At 31.9% G+C, this 22,350-nt stretch overlaps 1 protein-coding gene across 2 annotated transcripts; it reads left to right on the top strand.

Annotated features, from left to right (window-relative positions):
• Positions 1–1,334: 1,334 nt before the first annotated feature.
• LOC148284160 (spliceosome-associated protein CWC27 homolog) lies at positions 1,335–21,859 on the top strand. Of its 2 annotated transcripts, XM_088242572.1 has the most exons (10): positions 1,335–1,574; positions 1,710–1,818; positions 3,923–4,023; positions 4,397–4,547; positions 6,277–6,469; positions 7,946–8,076; positions 9,082–9,307; positions 11,677–11,868; positions 18,456–18,599; positions 21,630–21,859. In XM_088242572.1, the coding sequence occupies exons 1-10, from the start codon at positions 1,533–1,535 to the stop codon at positions 21,793–21,795; spliced, it is 1,455 nt and encodes a 484-aa protein (XP_088098698.1). In that variant the 5' UTR covers positions 1,335–1,532; the 3' UTR covers positions 21,796–21,859. The 2 variants fall into 2 exon arrangements, with proteins under 2 accessions (XP_088098698.1, XP_088098697.1); XM_088242571.1 differs by lacking the exons at positions 18,456–18,599; positions 21,630–21,859 and adding an exon at positions 13,321–15,273.
• The last annotated feature ends 491 nt before the right edge of the window (positions 21,860–22,350 follow it).

Below are 22,350 nucleotides of genomic sequence, written 5' to 3'. Positions count from 1 at the left end.
GAGTCTTGGAAGATTTCCGGTTTGCTTCCCGTCAATGGACCAATGGACAGAACCTCTGACGTCACACGCGGAGTTATTTCAGAAATTCAATCTCACTTTTAATTTTCTTTTTAATATTACATTAACAAACAATAATAATTATTATCCCATAACTAAACATTAAATAAGTAAATAACGAAAACTTATCTCTTCATTTTTTTATTTTTTTTAATTATCCTTCTTTTTTATTATTTTTACAACCAAGCAAAAATAGATTATTCTCGTTTGAAATATTTACATATATGTATATCATTTTAACCAAAAATACCTACATACCCAATAGGTAGCCATTTTATTTCCAAAATATTTGGCCTATAACCAAAAATATACGAGCATTGTATACGAAAATCTAAAACATAAATTAAAATTTTTCGGGCATTTTACGTTATATTTTGTATCCGTACTATGTATGTATTTAATATAATATGTATTTATAATTATTGTGTATTATATAGAAATAAATTAATAGTAACTTAAGTATTTCTAATGTCTGTATGTATTTACTAAGTATGTATTCATTATTAATAGATGAACCTAATTAATAAGAATGTATACAAATAATTCATAAACTTTTGCTTTAGGTACCTACTTTAATAGTATAATGTAAAGCAATTTATGTGTACGTATAAATAAACAAAATGATGTTCTGTGTGTGTGTCATTTATTCCCTATTCCCGTAATTCAATGTATATCTACGAGTAGGTAGTATATCTATGGTTTGATTATGTGCAGAATATTTTTTTTATTTTGGCTATATTATGAAAAATCCCACATTATGGTATGTAGGTTAAAGAACATTGCTGCCATATATATAAAATTACAGCATTCGATTCCCGACAAAGTCGTCATAAATGTTTTTTTTCACTACCTCCATAATCTAAAATAATATGTTACACCCTCTAGAACGTAATTATTACCTACACTTTATTGTAATAATCAAGTTAGTATAGGTACCATACCAATGCAGTGACCTATACACCACCATCGAGTAGGTATATAGGCACACAGTGCGGATGTGCATGAATATATTATATTGAATAGATGGAGGTAGTGTAGTAAATAGCGCATCAGGCGTGAGACTAGTTCTATTCCCGACAAAGTAATTATATTTTATGGTTCTTGACGTCTTGACCGGGCACTTAAAGTGTATTATGGTAAAGATGTTCACATAGGTAAAAAAATAGCAATGAATTTCATGTCCGATGCTCTTGTAGAGGGACACAGAATAAAAGAAAATAAAAGTTAATGTTTTATTAGCAACGTTTAATGCCATCTAGCGAAATGAATCAAAACTTGTGTTAGCTGATAAAATTACTCACTCGCGTATCTTTTCTGTCGTGCGTGTTCTCTATGGTGAAAAAAACTATGTCTACTTAGTCTACACACCAAATTTGGTTTTTAGTCTATGATTTATGTTATGGTATTGTGTTTTGGCGTTTCTTTTCCTGTCAAATCTTAGAACGTTAAATTGGAAGAGAAAATATTTCTAAAACATGAGTAATATTTATATTCAGGAGCCACCGGCCTTAGGAAAGGTCACTAATACTTGTTTTTCTTCATGTTAATATTACATAATATTTCCCTCGATATCGTTTTGTGTTTAAAATAGTGTCAAAGTCATTGCACAAAATGGGTTATCTTTTAGAATTAACACCCGTATTTTGTTGTAGGTTCTGCTTAAAACTACCGTAGGTGATATTGATTTAGAATTATGGACAAAAGAAGCACCTAAAGCTTGCAGAAATTTTATTCAGTTGTGTATGGAAGGTTATTACAATGGTAAGACGTTTATATTTTGGCTATTAAAACTTTTAACTATTTGAATTAATGAGTACTGAGTGCTACGCATTGCAAAATTCCAAAATGTTATTATTATAAATTAACCCGTTCAGAAGTTTGAAGGACACCGTAAGCGAGACAATCCTCGTGATCCGCAAGCTTGTGATACCGATCATACCTAAAAGGAACAATTATGGATTCTGCAATGGGTAGTATCGATACTCTCATTTACAGGTAATGAAGAAACTTCTTCTGTATTCTTTCCACCATGAGTAAGTGGCTTCTTCAGGCCTTCACAGCACCGCAGTTTGATGGTATTCAATTCAGCAAAGCACTTAGAATTATGTATTACAAATTGAATTTATTTATTTATTTTATAAATGCCCATGAAGCTCTTACAATGTGTAGTTAACAAGTACATCTAGTATTATAGCAATTGACATAAAATAGAATCATAATTAAACGTAGTTATGTAGAAAGCACCCAGCCATAGAAAGGTGAAACTGAGATAATAGCACTTTAGTGAAAAGAGTGAATTATCACTTTTCCACAAAAGTTGGAATGTTTTTGACTTTAACAAATGAAAAACAATGAATATATGAGTTTTTTGTATTAGAAACAATAATCTAATTATGTATTTTACCAGTTTTAATGATTTTTAAAGTACCGTAAGATTTTTATAGTATTCTAAGTGTTTTCTGCAAATTGAGAAATACCGTTTTTGTGATCGACACTATTTTCGGGAGGTGATTAATTGTCGGCCTCGTGGTGTAATGGTCGGGGCGTTTCCCTGCCATGCAAGAGGTCTCGGGTTCGATTCCTGACATGGTTGATATGAAATATTTATTTGAAAGGGTGTTTTCACACTAGAATATTTCATTGTCCCGGGACTGGTACCTGAAGTTTAAGACTGATCATCTTACCTTCATGTAACAAAAATGATCAAGACACGCTGCGATTGGTGTACCAATGCAGTGCCCTATGCACCATTAGGTGCGGATAGGGAATGATGATCATTAATACAGTTTTTTGTATGAAAGCGGTCTGGCTGTTTTTAGCAGAACATAGAATTGACCTAACTATACCCGATAACAAATACAGTTGAACTTGGTTATTACGAGGAAGATGGGACCGATTGAATTTGCTCGTTATAAGCGTTACTCGTTATACCAGAGAAATGTTTTTTTTATACAATCGCTATTGCACATTGTCACTAAGTAAACAAGTAAATATGGTACATTGATGGAAAATCCAGCATTTCTTTGGGTACAAAACCATTGGAGCAATCGCACTTTCTAAATTTTTTTGTGACTGTAATATTCTTTTCAAATGCAGACAAATAAATATCCTTATTTTTCCACAATGTTGAAACTGTGGATGAAGATAGAGAAAATTTTGTACACAATTCCACATGTTTCGCGCCACGTTTGATTTCACGAATAATTGCCACTTTTTCACGAATTGAGAGACGCTTCCTCTTGTTAGTAGACATGTTTATAATTCACGGGTTAAGTTTTAACTGATCTGGTCTAGAACTCATTTGACATCACCCACTTGTAATGTTTATTGTGTATTGAAATAAACATAGAACATTAAAAAAATCTAAAGAAACCCCCAAAACAAGCATGTCATTTATAAACTACTAAAGCAGCTGTAAATTGTAGCAACGTGCCAAACCGGCACTTACTAAGTTCACAAAGCTTGGAATTTTTAAAAATCATTTTTAAAAACTTCAAATAATAAATAATCAATTAAATTTAACTTCGAGTCCTCTTTTAAAACTATTCCCGTTATGATTTATTTTATCTTCTTTCTCTCTCTTTCTTTCAATTTTCTGTCTCTTTTATACAATATTTTATTATATAAATAGCAACGCGTGTAATTATAAGTTAGTTAAATTCCTGACGATGAGGTTGTAACCTCGAAACCGGTCGAAGTGTAATTAAAAAAATTAAGTGGTTTATACAAATTTATAAACAAATAAGTGTAATTAAATTTTTGTTAAGATGATGTTAACTTCTTATAATCAAATGAATAAATTAATAATCTGCGTGGTTTTATAAATTCATATCAAATCTAATTGGCTTTTTTTATATTCTTTTAGGCACTATATTTCACAGAGTTGTTCCTGACTTTATTGTACAGGGAGGGGATCCTAAAGGAGATGGGACAGGCGGTGAATCTATATATGGCACCACGTTTAAAGTAAGCATTATATTTTTAATGAATTAAGCATTTTTCTGGTATTCCTAGCTGCACTCCTTTCGATTCAATTAATTTATTTAAATATAACATATACATTACAAACATATATTCAATACGTACATATTATAAAAAAGAAAAAAATACACGAAAGAGACTCATGTCAAGTAGTAGGAGAATCCTGCTCCGGAAAACCCCTTCGGATACATGCAACAGATCAATATCCAGAGCGATGTTCTTCAGCATAGCAGTAGCAAACCAATCTGAGACAACATTGTTTATTCTGATACTGCATTCGCTATTTGAGTGAAAGGATTATTTATTTGTATATAAATTAGTATTTCTTTTAAATCAATAAAAGCTGTTAACATTTTAGGATGAATTCCATTCGAGGCTTCGCTTTAACAGAAGAGGTTTGGTTGCAATGGCCAACGCAGGTAAAGATGATAATGGATCGCAGTTTTTTTTCACCCTCAATGCCACACCAGAACTACAAAATAAACACACCATATTTGGAAAAGTCACAGGTCTGTAAAATTATATTTTTTGTATTGAAAACTTATTGACAAATGTCGAGATCTGTGTAAGGCTGAGACAACATTATCAACAATATCAAAAAAGGAGTGCTTCGTTGGTTCAGACATATGTAGGATTTAGGTTGTTGAGCGTTAGAGCTCCTACCCCAGTAAGAGATTGACAGAATACACGAGGTTGCTGTTTGATATTTATTTATTACGTGGCGATTAAATAATGAATTGTGTCGGACGAGTGTTACGGCGATTAGGAGTTGAAGTAACTGCACCTGAACTACATTCTGGAACTGAATGACTTCGTCGAGCTGGACTGACTGACTGAACTGAACTTATTGGGCTGACTGACGTTGATTGCGTTCTGTGGTCTCTTTATAGGCCACGTTCCTTTGTAGTTCATTTCTTCATGCTAGGAACGATGTAAATGTACTGCAGAATGATGCTCCCGATTTTATGTGCCCTACCGTTAGAGTTGCATTATATGTTGTATTAGATTCTATAAAAAATTATGACATTGCTTTCTTCGGTCATTGCACTATTTTCGGTGGGATGTTTTAGCTTGTGTGTTTCATCGATTATGGACTATGAACCCTACACATATAGAGTGAATGGGCAGCGAAAGATCAGCTAAAAAGATCTACAATGGGAACATTGGTGGATGCAGAAAACAAAAAAGACTGAGAAAGACATGGCATTAAATTCAACGAATATTTGAAGATGGACATTTCAAGTTAGAATAATCATTGTGCGTGCATGAGAAGATGTATGAATGTAGAAGTATAAAGTCTGTATGCAAAGACAGACTAAAGTGGCGTTCTATTCTCTCTGCCTACCGTTACCGTGAAACGGTTACGGTTTGTGTTTAGTATATAAGCACTGAATTTATTTTATTTTATTTACAATAATTACACGATTTTGTAAGATGACAAGTCTTTCACTTCGGTGCCAGTTCCAGGAATAATAAAATATTGCTCTGTAGAGCCACCTTTAAAACCAATATTATAGGACCTCAAGCATGGTCGGGGAATGTGACGACCACTACTACAAGGCTGGCAAATGATCAAAAAAACGGACCCTAAACTTTTTTGCTGCTAATTTATTTATGAAAGAATTCTGTTGCACAACACTTAAAACATAAGATTTAGTATAGTATTCATCATCAAAAGCTCGACAGCCCTGGGTGTTCCTCGGCTGAATCCAGGAGTCTCCTCCACTCTCGCCGGTCTGCTGCCCTTCCTCTCCAGTTGCTTACTTCCAACATTGTCATATCTGCGCTGATGCAGTCCGTCCATCTCATTTTGGGCTTTCCTGGTCTTTGTCGTCCTTGTGGCACAGAGAGAGTTAGGCGTTTTATGGGGTTTTTGTCGTTTATTCTAATTATATGGCCAGCCCACCTCAAGCGTCCCACCTTGATAAAGTTGATCACATCGGGCGCTCGGTAGATATCTTATTGCTCTCTATTCTAGCGATGACGCCAATGGTTGTTTTCTCTCACAGAGCCATAGATAACTCTGAGGATTCTTCTTTCCAAAGCTGCAATGGTTCCCTCGATATTCTTTGTCATGATCCAGGCTTTGGAGGTATATGTCAGGATGGGTTTAATCAGAGTTTTGTACACTGTTATTTTAGTATTTTTAGTTTAGTATTGCACTCCCCTATTTGCTTTCTGGAATAAAATGTTTGTTCTTATCATCGTTGTTTCAATTTATTATTCTTTCTTTATCAGGTGAAACTATATTCAATATGCTGAAATTAGCTGAGGGATTAACAGGTAAAGATGACCGACCAATGTACCCCAGTTCTATTCTGGAATCTCAAGTTCTTGTTGATCCGTTTGGAGACATTGTCCCTAGAGTCAAACCTCCCACTGATAAAGGAGAAGGTGATAAAAAGAAGAAGAAAGAACGAACAGGAGTCAAGTAAGAAAACATTTTAAAATGACAATTTATTGACACGTTAATCACATAGTATGTTTAACAAACTGTATCGTTTTAGTTTTTTTTTTTTATTCTGTCGTGTAATTTTTACATTCCTGTCACAATAGATCTACAAAGGTCGCAGTGCCGTCAGTATTAGAAATTATGCAGTTACGTCAGTAATAATTAGTATTTAATATGTGTCTAATTTCGAGGAACTTGTTTAGAAAATAAAAATAATGTAAAACAAACTCCCTCTTTAAACACGAGTTTTTACTCTATTAGAGAATTAGAAACGTTATTACTAATTATGTATCTGCATACCCTATGTAATTTAATTGTTATTTTCTTACACAATTTTGATTAATAAATTTAAAAAAAGATTAGGTAGACAAATGAAACGATATATCTATTCTGTTTTTTTAAGGTGGCAGTATTATTGAAGCATTTTTTAATCACCCGTGACATATTTCTGCGTAGTATCATGTCTGGTCATAATGAAAGGCCATTAGAGAATGGAAGCACAGAAGTTAAAATGTCGTTTCCATTGCGCTTGTAATGTGTGTAGTTAATTATGCATCATGAATAAAAAATAGTATGCATGTAAGTGCGTTCGTTTTCACAGTTTTTAGGTTTTCACAGCAATCTTCAGAGTAAACTGTGTGTTTTGTTGAAAAGAAATGTTTTTTTGTACTAGTAGTTTGTACCGTGTCGCAGTCGGCAGCAGGCACATTCCGTGTCATTTTTGTAGAGTATAGTGCCGGGAACCATGTTGAGTTTAATTTCGGCCCGTCATCATTGTTTACGTTATTTGGGTGTTTGTTCAATTGCCTCTTTTATTATTCATGCACCGTAATTTCAAGGTTTATGCAAAGTAATAAAAGAAGCAATAAAAGAAGCAAAATAAAAGAAGTACACAAACACCCGAATAACATAAACAAAGATGACAGGCTGAAATTAAACTCAATGTGGTTACCGGCAGAACACACCATAAAAATGACACGGAATGTGCCTGCTGTCGGCTGAGACACGGGACAAATTAATAACCCATAAACACAATTTTTTTTCTACAAAACACACAGATTACCCTGAAGATGGCTCCTGCAATGGTAGCGAAACATCGGAACAAATCCAACTTACCCGGAATCATAAAAAATATATATATATCGGTAGTCAGATGGCAGAAGGGACCATTTGTAATTTTCAAAAATGTTTAGGAGAGCTGAAATACGTCTCAATTTCAAGACTTTAATCCACAAACTAAAATATTTCAGTGTTGCTTTCCAATAATAAATTACCATTCTAAATGATGCTGATTTTTTTTTTTCTGCGTGTATTTACTGAAATATTAATTCAAACTTTTGAAAACTTCAACATAGACAAACATACAGATGGTCCCTTCTGCCATCTGACTACCGATATATTGTATTGTGTATTTGATCAAATTCTTCTCTTGTTTGAATGAATGTTATTCTTTAGAAATTTCGGACTCCTTTCATTTGGCATGGAGGCCGAAGAGGAGGAAGATCAGTCCACAGAATTCCGAGGGAAACCAAAATCCACCCACGACCTACTTGACGATCCCAAATTGAGTAAAATGACTGCAAAAGGTATTGCTATGATATAGAAAAGTATCTAGAACTAGTGAATGAATTGTTAATAAGCGATTTAAAAATCTTTGAGTATCATTAGTTATTATGATGTCCAAAGAGTAAGTTTCAGATGGAAAACCATTTCGAAAAACATTACATGTTTTCTTATAAATATTTGATTGCCTTAATATCTGATATACCATAAAAATCATATCATTTCCCTATTTGCACCCAGTTTTGCATATTGCACTGATCACCAGGGACGAACCGTGTATAGAAGCAATCATTACGAGCTTACCGTTATATTTGACTATCCATAATAATGTTTTACGGTAACTTTATTTACAGAAAAACAAACAAATAATTACTATTTCTTATAAATTGTTGCCACCATTTGTATCCCCACAAATATAGGATCAGAAACACAAGTAACAATTCAAAGAAACATCTATGGCACATCAATATGGTAAACAGTAAACTCAAACATTCAGATAATCATCAAAGAGTTTCCCACGCAAATCCCTCCCACTAAGGAAAATCCGGTCCTTAACTCCTCTCTTGAAAATAGTTTTTTTCCTTGAGAGCTTAATACGCTTTTCCAAAATATTGAACACTCTCGGTGCGATTAATGAGAGATGTCTCTGAGCAAAAGTCGTACGGGTTTTGGGTATGACATAATTCGTGCTCTGGGAAAATCTCGTATGGACATTTTTCTGAGACCTTTCCTCATTGTTCGACCAGAAGTGTGTAAGTGCTTCTTTTATTGAAATAAAAATTGTTTTGCTCTGTTATGTTATTCTTAATTAATGCTTTGTGTGTTTTTTACAGTTTTGTAACATTTAAATATATATTTTGTTTGAGAAATATGTGAATTTTGACCAAAACAATTTTTTCTAAATAACACCTTTTAATGAAAGATAAGCCTAATGTTTTTTGTGCTTAACACTTATATTTAATTTTGTTTAACAAAGTTAGTGGTGAGGCAAAGTGTTATATAAATCTGAAATTTTACCTTGTCTTTAGATATGTCCCCTGAAGATGAAGCATCAACTTCTAAACAAAACGAAGAACCGAGCGAAAGCACTAAAGCGGCCGTTAGCAGTATTAGAGACAAACTTCAATCAAAAACTAAAAAGGACAGTAAAAGTAATAAAGATAAAGAAAAGAAAGATGAAGATGTTCAAAGTGATGAGGAAATTGAAGAATATTACTTGGGAAAGGATAGAATAGAGGCGAGAAAGAAAGAAGCGTAAGTTTTCAATAATTGTCTTATTTCATACAGCTTAATAGCTTTGAAATCACTTTTTTTTTCCGTAAATATGTAATTATTTTATACTTCGGCTTATTAAATTTTTTTCAAATTATTTCTTATCAAATTCGCTGTTAAAACTTAATGTAAACAAAATACAATAAAAATATTGTATTTTTTGTGACATTGTATTTTGAGTCCTATCTTTTTTAATATGTACCTGTACTAATGTTGTTACATTTTATTGCCCGAACTTACTTGCATTGCCTGAACATTTTAAAACCATTACCCCGATTCAATTTGTAATAAAATGGTTAGTGGGTTTGGGTAAAAACAAGTCAGAAGAATTAACTTCCTTTTTTTTGTATGAAGTAAAAAAAAAATATTTGTGAAATATTTCATTTTGAGGGCCATTTTCAACGAGTTGTAAATAACTCACTATTAGAGGATGGGAATCAACTTAGGGTAGAGTGGGATTCGAACCTCGGACCTTTGAGCCGTGAGTCTGAGACATTAGCCACGGGACCACAACCCGATTCTGATTTTGCACTGCATATAAAATTGTCTATCTTAAAACTGGTTGTACTTAGTTACGCAGAACACACAATCCAGAGAAATCTATTCAATTCAGTGCCAAAAATCAGCATTTATTATACTAAATTATACAATATGTTATTTTTGCAAAACAGTGAAAGGGGTACAAATTAACTAAAATTAGGTATAATACAATTATGTAAAATTTAATTATAAGCAAACATATTAGGCTGTCTATCCTCAATAGGTATATTGAATATCTGTTCTGGGGTTGAGAGCATTTATTTGTTTTTGGAAACATATAATGTTATATGGAAATCTTACAAAAGATGAAATAATATTTAAAAATATGAAATCTTACAAAAATTATGAAACTAAAAAATAAAAATTCTATGTGTATGAAACTGATAAAAATAAATTTTTAAAAAACTCCAGGAAGGTACAAACTAATTGGAAAAGCAGTAGAATCTAGTGAAATATAATAATAAATGAAATTTAACAAAATGAAATAATTTTAAATACGACACACTGACAAAAAAAATGATAACGAATCACACGCAAACTCTATTGCTGGTCCAACTGGCCCTCTTTCCATTTTAAAAGCCGTATGAATTTTAAATTTATTTTTAGCTAAACATAATCATTATAGCATAATTATATGTATATAATATGTATGAGGGCCTATAAAAATTGAATGCCTTTGGGCAAAAGAAGTTTTTACATATGGAATGTTTATTTTGCCTTCTGTTTTAGGTCTAGTGCCTTTAGAATGGGTGATGATGAGTGATGTTTTGTTTTTGTGACCAAAAGTGTCTTTATAAACAATTATCACAATTACCACAAAAATGTAGTAGATTATAGAAATTACGATCTTACTTAACCATTTATTATCACTTTTAAATTATGTAGGAAATTATGCTTCGAAAACATTAGTATTAGAATTTATGAACATATTTGGTGTTTAGAGGATATTATTCCTACATTGATTATTTACATAATTAACCAAAAATAATTTATGAACTTTTAATTATGCATCATTAGTGTTAATCCATTAAACTATAAATAAATATTAAATAAAGTACTTTTTATGTACAACTAGCCTTTTAACCTGGCTTTCCTCGGGATCAATTTTTAATCCTTTTAAAAAAAAAATTGTCCCGATATTTTTGTTTTATAAAATACTTTGCTATGGAATTTCAACCAGGAATTGTGAAAATTAATAAAAACTTTTTAATTTCATGTTATTGTGACTCACAGTTAGTGGCTTTAATTTTATACCGAAGAAGGCTGAGAAAATTGTAACTTAAAAATAACATTCTCGATCTAAATGTAGCATCTCAAATATTGTATCTAGTTTTTATGTCACTCAACATACCATTAATGAGTTTGATTTTATACCAAAGGTCAACGGGACAAGTTTGGCTTGAAAACAGCACAGTTGACCTGGGTTGGTATTCTGATAGCAAAAGCGCGCGTAGAAAACGCAAACAGAGCGATCTCTTCGCGCGCAATTCCGTTCAGAATACTAGCCAATAGCATTTTAAATGTTTTTTTCTAAATTTTACGTCGATACAACACACTGATAATGAGTTTGGTTTTTAAAGTGAAGAGGACTAAGAAGTGTTCGGCTTAAAAATAGCGCGGTTAGCTTAAAAATTGCCGCCAGAAATGATGTATCCAAATTTAACTTTCCTACGACTTACTGTTTTGGAATTGTTTTTGCGACATGCAAAAAACACGCAAATAAATGTTTCTTTTCTTCGTTTTTAATATAGATTTAGAAGGTAGTTCAATTTAGCCACGTGCAAATAAAAAAATAATGTTAATGATTACAGTGAGAAGATTCGTGAACAAATTAAAGATTTAAAACGGGAGATGTCCGGGAAAAAAGGGAAAGAATTATCTTCGGAAATAAAGGAAAGTATAGCAAAACCAGAAACAGAGAACGACATGGTGAAAGATTATGAACAAGAACAAGAAAAATACAGAAAGAAGAATGAAGAGTTACCCAAAAAAGGTCAATCAAGGTGAGTACATTAAAAAATATATATTAATAAAAGTGTGTAAAAATAACCTTTATGATGATGATGTAATAACTTATATTTAAATACAAGTTACCAATTAAAATACTTGGTCCATTTCCACTTATTTACTCGACCAATTAGCGCTTTCAGACTGGTAAATATTATTCAGTGAAGGATCATTTATATAAAACTAAATATTATCTTAGTTGTAGGTACATTTCAAAAATAAATCGAAAGAGATACAATACATAACAAATAATATTTTGAGTTTGTCCAAATTTTTGACATAGTACAACAGAGATGAAGAACATTTTAGAGAAAGTAATATAGAAGTCCAGGCATCCACAGGGCTTATGACCTGTCATTGGCTGGTTTAAGTGGCCACTTTACACACTGTGTAACATTCACCATTCTTTCTGCCTGTATTTGAACATCTTTATTCCTTCAATTCTATCATCTGTTGATGTTTGTGAAGTTAAAAATCTGAAACCTTTATTTATGCGGGTTTTATTTGTTTAACTTCACAAACATCAACAGATGATAGAATTGAAGAAATATATTTTATTTATTTTTATTTGACATTTCTTCTTACCTACCCAAACCGTTAAAAGTTTAAATACATGGACATATTGAATCTTACAATTTTATACAAAAATTTTAAAACAAAGATTAACATAATAAAAATATATTTTTAAAAAATTAACACTACACTATGAAAAGAGGAGAGGGGATGGGAAGGAAAGAAGAAGGATAAAGGAACAATTTAAATATTTAGATAGTGACATTTCAATCTTGACTTAAATGTAAATAAAGAAGGGATCTCTAACATTAGTATAATATAAATGTTTAAATATAGGCAGAATGGTGAATGTTACACAGTGTGTAAAGTGACCACTTAAACCAGCCACTGACAGGTCATAAGCCCTGTGGATGCCTGGCCTTCTATATTACCCTCTCTAAAATGTTGTTCATCTCTGTTGTAATATGTTAACAATACATAATATTTCAATAAAACGGAGTGGGGCAAAGTCCTCCTTTACAGTACACCGCTTTCGTGCATGTTTTCAATAACTTTGGACAAGATGTTGATTTGGGTATTTAGAAATGGAGAGCAAACAGACAAGATGCGTTTTGGAATTCGATGATGTTTTTCAGCTATTATTCTGACTGCAAAAGACTGGTTTTTGAAAATTTTGCTGGAGATATGTGTTTTCTTTGATAAGCCATAAAATAGCAAACTAAGTTTATTTTTGATAAAAACTGGTCAAGATGTATTTTGGAAATGGGCGACCCAAATGTCTGTCGATGGAAATTTATATTTTTACTGCAACAAATCATATCTGTGGCTGCTGTTGCGCTAAATAGAAAAAACTTTCTAATGAAAATAGCGACTTTTCTAATTTCCCGAGTATTCTGATTGCTATAACCATTCTAAGAACCCACTGTCTTTTGCAGAGAAAACCATTCGGAGAATGAAAAAAGGCCGTGGGTTAAGAATTTATACGAAAACACTGGACACTATCCTGATAACTACACGGATGTAAAATTTTTGGAGCAAATGAGAAAAAACGTCCACCCGCAAAATATTACGTTTGCTGAAAGTTTCGTCGGATCTTTTAGAGTGACGCAGAAACTTTCAACCTGTGTTCTGTTCTCAGTACTGTTCACGTATCTCTACAACCAATGGCTATCTTCGAAACAAGTGTTTGCACTGTCGAGCGCAATAACAGCCATAGGATATTTAATTTACGTGTGTGTACGCATCCGTACCATTAGAAAGAAAATATTGCAAAAAGATAAAGTGGAACTCGGAAAATTACCCAAAGTCAATCCAGAAAAGGGATCTGGGGAAAATTACTTTTACTCCAAAATCGAAGAGACTTTCATCAACGAAAAATTAGAAATATCTATGGAAAAATACTTAAAGAAGCATACAAAAAAAGACGATGTATCTGAAATAAAACTTAAGAAATTCAGCTTTAAAAAAGAAGAAATAAAAAAGAAAAAACACGCACATGGATCAGTGATGTACCAAATATTGAGTGATTTAAAAACTGTTTTAATTTTCCTTGTTTTTGGGTACATCGTTTCGCCTATTCTGCATACATTAACAGACACTGTTAGTACGGACACAATATTTGCTACAACTGCTGTAATGATGGTTATTCATTTAATATTTTCAGATTACGGCGTATCCGTAGCTGTAGTTTCAAACTCACTTTCTATAAATGCCGCTATATTTGGTTCTATATGTCTGGCGTCGAGACTCGGAACATCCAACCATGCATTCGTCCTTATAACAGTGGCCGTACAGTGCTTTGTACTGTTCCCCATATTAATAACCAAAGTCTTGAATACGAAATTCGCTCTCGTTATATTTGCTCTCACAACAGTGTGCGCTTTTGTCTCTCTCTGGAGTGTCTCCAAAACAATGTTTTGTATTTTTCTATGTTCCGTTGTGTTCTTGAATGTCCATTGCCCGTTTTTGTTCGTCCACTGGCAGAAATATAAAGAAAATATTTACGGACCGTGGGATGAAGCCGTGGTACACGATTCAGATGATATTGAAGAATGTATCGGTATTAAAAGTAATTTGAGTAAATGACATCAGTTTCACTGGCGAAAACCTGTATATGATGCTTCTTGATTCATGAAATGACTTATTTAAAATCATTTTATCAGAAAATTCATAATTATTGCTTATATATGGTCGTTATATAATTGAGCTTGATAATTTTACTGTAAAAATTAAACAATTTTACTGTGATATAATATAATATATCTGTTATGTTTCTGTCTACTTTTTGCAGAATCTTACATAAGAGCAAAAATAACAAAAGCATGTTGTAACCATGAGAAGTAATAATAACAATAAAAATACAACATTTTTATTCACTTCTTTAATAAAACCTGTACTATCCCATTTAAATCATATTTTTGCCATTCATATTAATTATATGGTAAGATGATTTACAAGTATTTTCATTTGAAATATTATCTAAGTAAACACCGTGTGAGTCATTTTGAAAAAACTGCTTATTTTATTGAAAGCTCAACTAAATTATTGCTTTAAATATATTAAAATTAAATGTTTATCCATAAACTATCGCCTATTAAAAACTCTTGAGTCTAATTTTTCTTCAATTTGATAAAATAAGCAGTTTTTTTGTCATTCTGTAAAAATAGCAAAAACGCCTTCTGCCGTGTTGTTAGCTAATTGATGATATAATATTATAATTAACTAAAAAATGTGTAAAACCATAAATAATATTGCAAAAAAATTACCATCATCATAATATTATATGCATCAAGATATTTTTAACTTCTAGTCACTTAATATTAACAATGCCATTACGTATATGTAATTTTCTATATTTTCTTACATGTTTTGTAATCTTTCTAAATAAACATTCCAAATTAAAAAATGTCTGTGACTCTTGACAAAGGGGGTTTTTTCACATATCGGAATTAATGTTGAAAATATATATAATATTTAGAGCGGATTTGTACAATTCTTAAGGTATACTTATCAATGTATTAAAACATGTTTTCATTTATAATTTTTGGGATTAAAAACGAGTACATATAAAACGGCTCGCAGTTAACGTCACACGTTATGCCCGGCGAGTGCGCTTTTAACTAACATTGGGCACAAGTATGCCGTGGTAACGCAAATATGTACTGTTTGTGTCTTAGGGTGCGAACATGTCATTTTCATCTAATTCTAAATATGCATATGTTAAACGGGTGTAGAATAAATATAAAGAAAAAAATTACGATGGTAACTGCAGGATTTTTTTTATTTTATGTCCACGAGCACGATTTTTCAGAGCGATTTAAAAACGTATACTTTGAATTGGCACCAAAACGACCATTCGGATGCCGAATGGGCTTGTGACGTCACGCGTTATGATTCCGACTGACTGTTCAAACAAGTTCATACGAATTTGTATAGCCTGCGTGTTGTTTTTATTGTAATCGGTTGTTTTACACTGTTTTAACTAATTAACGCGCATAAAATGTCTTTAGTTATAAGATACAAGTACTGTTTAGTTCCGATGTGCACAAACACTATGGTGAAGACGCCAAATAATGCTTTTTTTGGCCATTCCTAGTACCTAATGAAAAAATGGTTGAACGCATTTGAACGTTATGAAACGAGATGTTAAAAAAAACAAACCAGTGTACTTTTTTCCGTAGGTCTTGTTCAGTACACCATACTAAATTTAATGATGTACATTGTAGACTATACAAATATACTATCAGCACTGAAATTAGCACTTATTCGGCTTGACAGGTACTACAGATAGTTTATTCTTTGAACGTTAATATTATTGTTTATATTTGTATTATATTTCTGTACTTTTGTTACTAATTTTAATTTGTGGAAACCTATTATTGGTTCTGAGCCTACCCAATATTTTTTTAAATATGTAGAACTGTTGGTTTTCTAAATAAATAATTAATAAAATTACTAAAAAATTGCTGCATGCATTGTGAAATTTATTGCATTTACAAAATGGCAACTGGTTTCGAGATGCTGGACATTCTTCACACTTGCAGGAATCTACTATTTTCTGGACTTCATCGCAAATCGACATCACCGAGTACGCTTTGGTTCTAACTTTATGTTCTGGGGTGACTCGACCTTTTACCATTCAAATATCACCCGTCCGTTTTACTTTAATGTAGCCTATGGCATTGTCTCCGTAATTTTCCCTAGCTGATATGTTAATATGTAAATCACATGTAATTTTTATAAAGGCATTAACACGCACTCGCGCAACAGAGATGTTTACAAACAATGGTATTTTATTGGTTATGTTGTGTCAAAGTCATGTTACTTCCCTTTTGCATTAAATGTACGCAAAACAATATGTTTATAGTACCTGCAAATAACACAATTATTCATATGTATTTTATATGAATACATTCTGGAAGCAAACATTATATATTTCCTTACTTAGCGGCCTTTACATTTCTATACTCGGAACTTAAAAAGTTTGTATTGGATGATAAAAAAATACCCATGATTATATCTATTTTGGGCAAGTTATCGGATTTTCCTTGTAAAAAACCAATGTCAGTCATAATGCTATGGAAGTCTATAAATGGAAACAAAAAAAAATCAAAGAAAAGGCGAAATTTAACTATAAAAAACAAATAAAACACTACAAGCCCCCCGCGTCAGGCAATCTCAATATAGGGTTTGAGTGAACGTAGAATCTATAAGTCACGCGTGACGTCATCAACCTTTTGGCCAATTACGGGCCGTTTTATTGCTATCAAACATCAAATAGGAAATTATAAATGAAAACATTAGTTTCAGATGTTTAAAGTAAAATGCTCGCAATCATAAAAATATTCTTTAAATACTCAATACATTCAAAATCATATCCCCAGTTTATGAAAATACCCTTTTCTATTGCTTTATTTGAATGCATTATAGTTTAATTTATTAGAGACTGTATTTTTTGTTTTGTACTACCTCCTAGGTTTAAGAAATTTGTTATGAATATGGTATTTTTGTAATGTGAAATAAATTATGTGTCTTTCAAATTAATATTTAGTTTTTTTTTTGTTTACCCGAATGAGAGACTAAGAGCCCGTTGAACTAGAAAAAATAATTCAATAAATTTTAAAGATAAATAATTGCCACGTTTTCGGTAATATGGATAAAGTATGTAGTATCAAAAAAATGTAAGATAATAAAACTCATTTTGCCCATTTTGATAAACACGCAATTAAATTGATTTATTGTGGTGCAACTAGCTACTACAACATATTTATGTACAATACGACCACTTTGCAGTCATTTGAATTTAACAGTTTAACTGCTAATAAAAATATTAATGTTAGAATATTTAGTAGAATGAGCTAAAAAATGAATAGTTTCTTAAATCAGTTATATATAGTTAAATTTTATAAAAATGTAGAGAGAACCTTATAAACATAGATATTCAGAGTTAGATAATTTCTTGTAATCTTTGGGATGCACATTATAGTATATGTAGCAAAGTTATCTCCAGTTAATTGAGTTTAAACAAATGACTTACCTTGAAACAAATCATTTTCAGCTTTTTAAAATTAAAAATAAAATAAATGACAAAATATTTAAGTACATGATTAATTAATAAAAGAACTCGCTAAAACGCAAAAACCAGCGTGTCAGCAGGTTTATTTTTTCCTTTACAAAGAATTTCGTAAAAAGTAGTTGTATAAATTTAAATAACAATGTGGACATTATTAAAAGCTAGATGATATATGTACATATTTATGACATTGTATGAAAGTGTTTTAAAATTAAGTAAAGATAAAAATTGAACCCATAAATTAGTATACAGAAAATTAGTATTAATACAAAGCCCTATTACATATCAGCCATCAGTCTCGTGACATTTAAATAAAAGTATTTGTATTGTTGAGTATATACATAATGAAATTTAAGTTATTTATTGACAATCCTTGGTGGAATTCCATTTTAATAATATAATAACTTATAAATAATAATACAATAAAAGTTACCAATTAAAAATACTTTGTACACTTTCACTTATTTATTTGACCAATTATGTTTGTTTGAATTTTAGAGAGGCATTCACATTAGCGTTACTGAGTAAATTTCAAAAGAAGTTATCTACAGCTAAAGAGAAGAGGTCTGAACTAAAGGAAGATGAAAAATCTAGTGAAGATGATAAAAAGGATGATTTGGCTGAACTCAACAGTGATAATTGGTACGTTGATAATGATTGAGCTATCCAAGAGGAAGCTATCATTTCCAATGTTTTTAAAATGACAAAATTCAAAAATAAGATCTATGATTTTAATAAATGGTTCGTATTTGAGGATACTGAAGAAAGAATTATTGATGCTAAAATAAAGTTTACATAAAAATCTACCTACCTTAACCGCTCAAATGCTGAACTAGTGGAACACAAAATGTACCACAGACTGCCGAGCATTTTGCTCTTGTGCACTGATTTTTAGCCTTTTTTGCTATCATAATTTTTGTATGAAAACGGAACATAATCGCTGATGGATTGCAATTTTTGGTTGACTTCTATATAAACTGAATATTTATGTGATTTTTACTCTGCAATAACATCTATATAAGATTGTGACACGACATTCTTAGAGTGATAACTAAAATGTTGTACTTGGTCTTAAAAAAAAACTAAAAAAACAAAGACTGCATTACAAAATTGTGCACTTTTTTTCAATAAAAACCAATGTAGGATATACAGGCTATCGAAAATATAGTAAAACATCATCATCATTCCTTTCCACATCTAATGGTGCATAGGGCACTGCATTGGTACACCAATCGCAGCGTATCTTGATCATTTTTGTTAAATAAAGGTAAGATGATCAGTCTTACGTTCAGGTACCATTTCAGGGACAATGTAATATTCTGGTGTGAAAACACCCTTTTAAATAAATATTTCATATCAACCATGTCGGGAATCGAACCCGAGACCTCTCGCATGGCAGGCAAATGCGCTGACCAATACACCACGAGGCCGAGGTAAAACAGTATGGTATTTATACAAATGCTAGATAAATTGGACACCATTAATATCTTTAGTCTATTGTGTTCATTTCCGAACCAATCTACTTGCTCGCTGTGCTAATTTGTTTGTAAAAATGGTAATTTTATTCTATCATATTACATATATTTCTAAAATCTTTATAAAATTTTGCTAATAACTGGCATAAACAATGTATATATGTACAACAATGTACAACAATCATACATCAAAAGTGAACAAATACTTACATTTATCATTATCTTTCTGAAAAAAACACTTTTATTTCTCTAAATTTAAAAACACTTAACCTTCAAATCGCTCGTTGAATGCGGTTTTTGGCACTGTTATGACATCGACAACATTTTTTGATGACTGATATTGATTTGCTGATTCTAAAAGTACTACGAAAAATTAGTTTTAGGCCCTAAAGTCCACAATAACGAGGAAAACAATGTGAATTCCACTTGAAGATTTTGAAGCGCAGATCTTAGCTCCGGCACTCATTACTCATTAGGTACCAAAATTGAGAGCTGAGGTCTTCACTCTGGCATTCGAGCGGTTAATGACAGTGTGCTTCAAAGGCGTCCTTATATTATATAAAAACAGATTAAGATTATACTTGACACTGCTAAGTTAGCAGTTTCCATTAAGTCTGCATATAATAAATCTCACTATCAGCACAGTATTTATTAAGTCAGATATGGTGGTGTTTTACTAATGATACAGTCTAACTACAGTTCCTTATTTTGACTGTAATGAGGAACTTCAGCTCTACGGGAAATTGGATACAAAGAATGTTTTCTTGCGCGCGGTAAAAATTAGAGCATTAATTTGTATGGTAAAATTTCTTAAAAATGTACGAAAAAAAAAAATATTTTTTTATAAAAACGCACTACTTTGAATGACGTCACTGGTTCATATGAATCATCCAATGATATGAGAGCATTGAAGGATATCCAGTTTGATCACCGTAAACGAACCAATCGGAAGAACTGTCATAGAATAACCTCTGACGTCGCACGCGGAGTTATTTCAGAAATACAAAACTTTAAAAAATCATAGCGCTGATAATACGATGTTTAAAAAAAAAATTGGCTTAGTTTAATATTCTATTAACAAATAAAAAAATACACTGAAATTCCTCGTTGTTTATGTAAAGGTATTTATTTTGAAGTAGGATTAATATTTAAATAGGTAAACTTCACCAACAAGCCACAAAAAGTGGCTTGGTGAGGTTTTTTTATTTGTTAGATGTACTTCTTTTTTATGTATCTTAATTTTAATTAATCTGTACTTTTATAATTAAATAAATAAAAAATAATAATAAGAAGCAAATTTGGATTGCAAATATTTCTTTAACTCCCTAGTGGGAATATTTGATTGTGCGTCTAGTGCCCCCAAATATATCTTAATCTAATAAAATACATATTATAATAATGTGCCAATAATATTTATTCCAACTAATTTTTTTAATTTTACTGAAGCCTGGAGAATTATTGTCATCAAAACATAAATCTATTCTGATATGTCAAAAGGTATTAACATTCAACAACAGATGGCAGTATAAGTAACATTTTTGGTAAACTGTCAGTAGATTCCAGTAAACAAAATTGACCATAAAATGTATTTCAGCTTTTGTATTATTTTATTTTATATGGGAGTTGCAGAAATATTGAACTTCCTTTATGTATAATGTTCTTACTTTTGTTCACTGTACTTGATAGTCTTAACGCTCCTATACTGCCCAGCTAAGCCTAAATGTCATAACTGAAAAAAAATCATTGTGTTTTCTTTTTTGTAATAGATTTTCAATAGTCTCACATATTTGATAAGCCAACAAGTCATTTCTGATTCTCAAATATGAGATATTTTCTTGTAAACAAAAAATAAATCTGATCAGCAAAGCATAACACAATATTCTCCTGTAAAATTTGCAATTCAGCAGATACCGACATTTAGCCTTTGTGAAAAATTTCAACGCTTATCAGTTTACCTCTTCGTTCTTACTATCATAGCATCCTCTTAATTCCCAACCACAGTTCCTCCTTCTCTAACTCATAGCGTCATTTGGCTCGACTGTGGAATCATCTCCCATCTACTATCAAAGATGTTTCCACAGTATTTTTGTTGAAATCACGCCCGAAGGAACCATCTCCTTTTTCTTCCTTAACTCTCCTAATTTCCTCTCTCTTTCTTCCCTTTAACAATTTACACATATTTCTATTTAATTTGCAGGTTGGCCCATGAGTTACATTTTGAGAACAAGGGCGCAGTTTTGGCTAAGGACGCGTCGACTAAAGGAGACGACTGGTTTGATATATACGATCCACGAAATCCCATTAACAAACGCAAAAGGGAACAGAGCCAAGCCATTATGTCCACCAAAACTAAAAAGAAATAGCTTTTGTCAATTACTGTCCGATTTTGTATGATTTTTGAAAATAAAACTGACAATTTATTCAACACTTTATCTTTTTTACTGGGTCTTTTACTCTATTCTAGGTTTTACATAATAAACAAGGCAAAAAATAAAGCAACTTCCATCTAAAAAAAAATACTCCAGCCAGTAAAGCTATGGTTTCCTAATAAAACGGTGCTGTTATCTATCAGCCGTGATGCGGTGGACGTAACAAGACGGCCATCTTAACGGTGACCAGCAGTGCGATTCGATGGGGTAGAGAAGTCTTTTAGAATTCCAGCCCAGAGGTGTCAAGAAAAGAGAACGGTGTTGTAATCTTGCGGCTGTAATGACCTCATTTAAAACGGACATTCTGCTGTGGAAAATGGACTAGGTATATTTGGAAGATATACTTTGTGGCTTAGTGCTTAAAATCCCCAGACCAACCAAATCATCGAAAGGGTCGAGAGTTTCAAATACCTGGGAGTATATGTTACAGAAAATGGCAGCTTTCAAAAATAACTGGGAGTGAGGATAGGAGTAGCATGCGCCACATTC

Source organism: Micrasema longulum, unplaced genomic scaffold (genome assembly GCF_059751315.1).
Source record: "Micrasema longulum isolate JH-2025_06_02 unplaced genomic scaffold, ASM5975131v1 h1tg000144l, whole genome shotgun sequence".
Classification (NCBI taxonomy): Eukaryota; Metazoa; Arthropoda; class Insecta; order Trichoptera; family Brachycentridae; genus Micrasema; species Micrasema longulum.
Note: the sequence above shows the minus strand (reverse complement) of the source record. Positions and strands in the feature narration are given on the sequence as shown.

Coding starts and splice junctions, on each gene's coding strand:
- LOC148284160 (XM_088242571.1), top strand. CDS start 1,533: ATGAGTAATATTTATATTCAGGAGCCACCGGCCTTAGGAAAG. Junction 1,575..1,709: donor AGCCACCGGCCTTAGGAAAG/GTCACTAATACT, acceptor ATTTTGTTGTAG/GTTCTGCTTAAAACTACCGT. Junction 9,308..11,676: donor GAGGCGAGAAAGAAAGAAGC/GTAAGTTTTCAA, acceptor TAATGATTACAG/TGAGAAGATTCGTGAACAAA.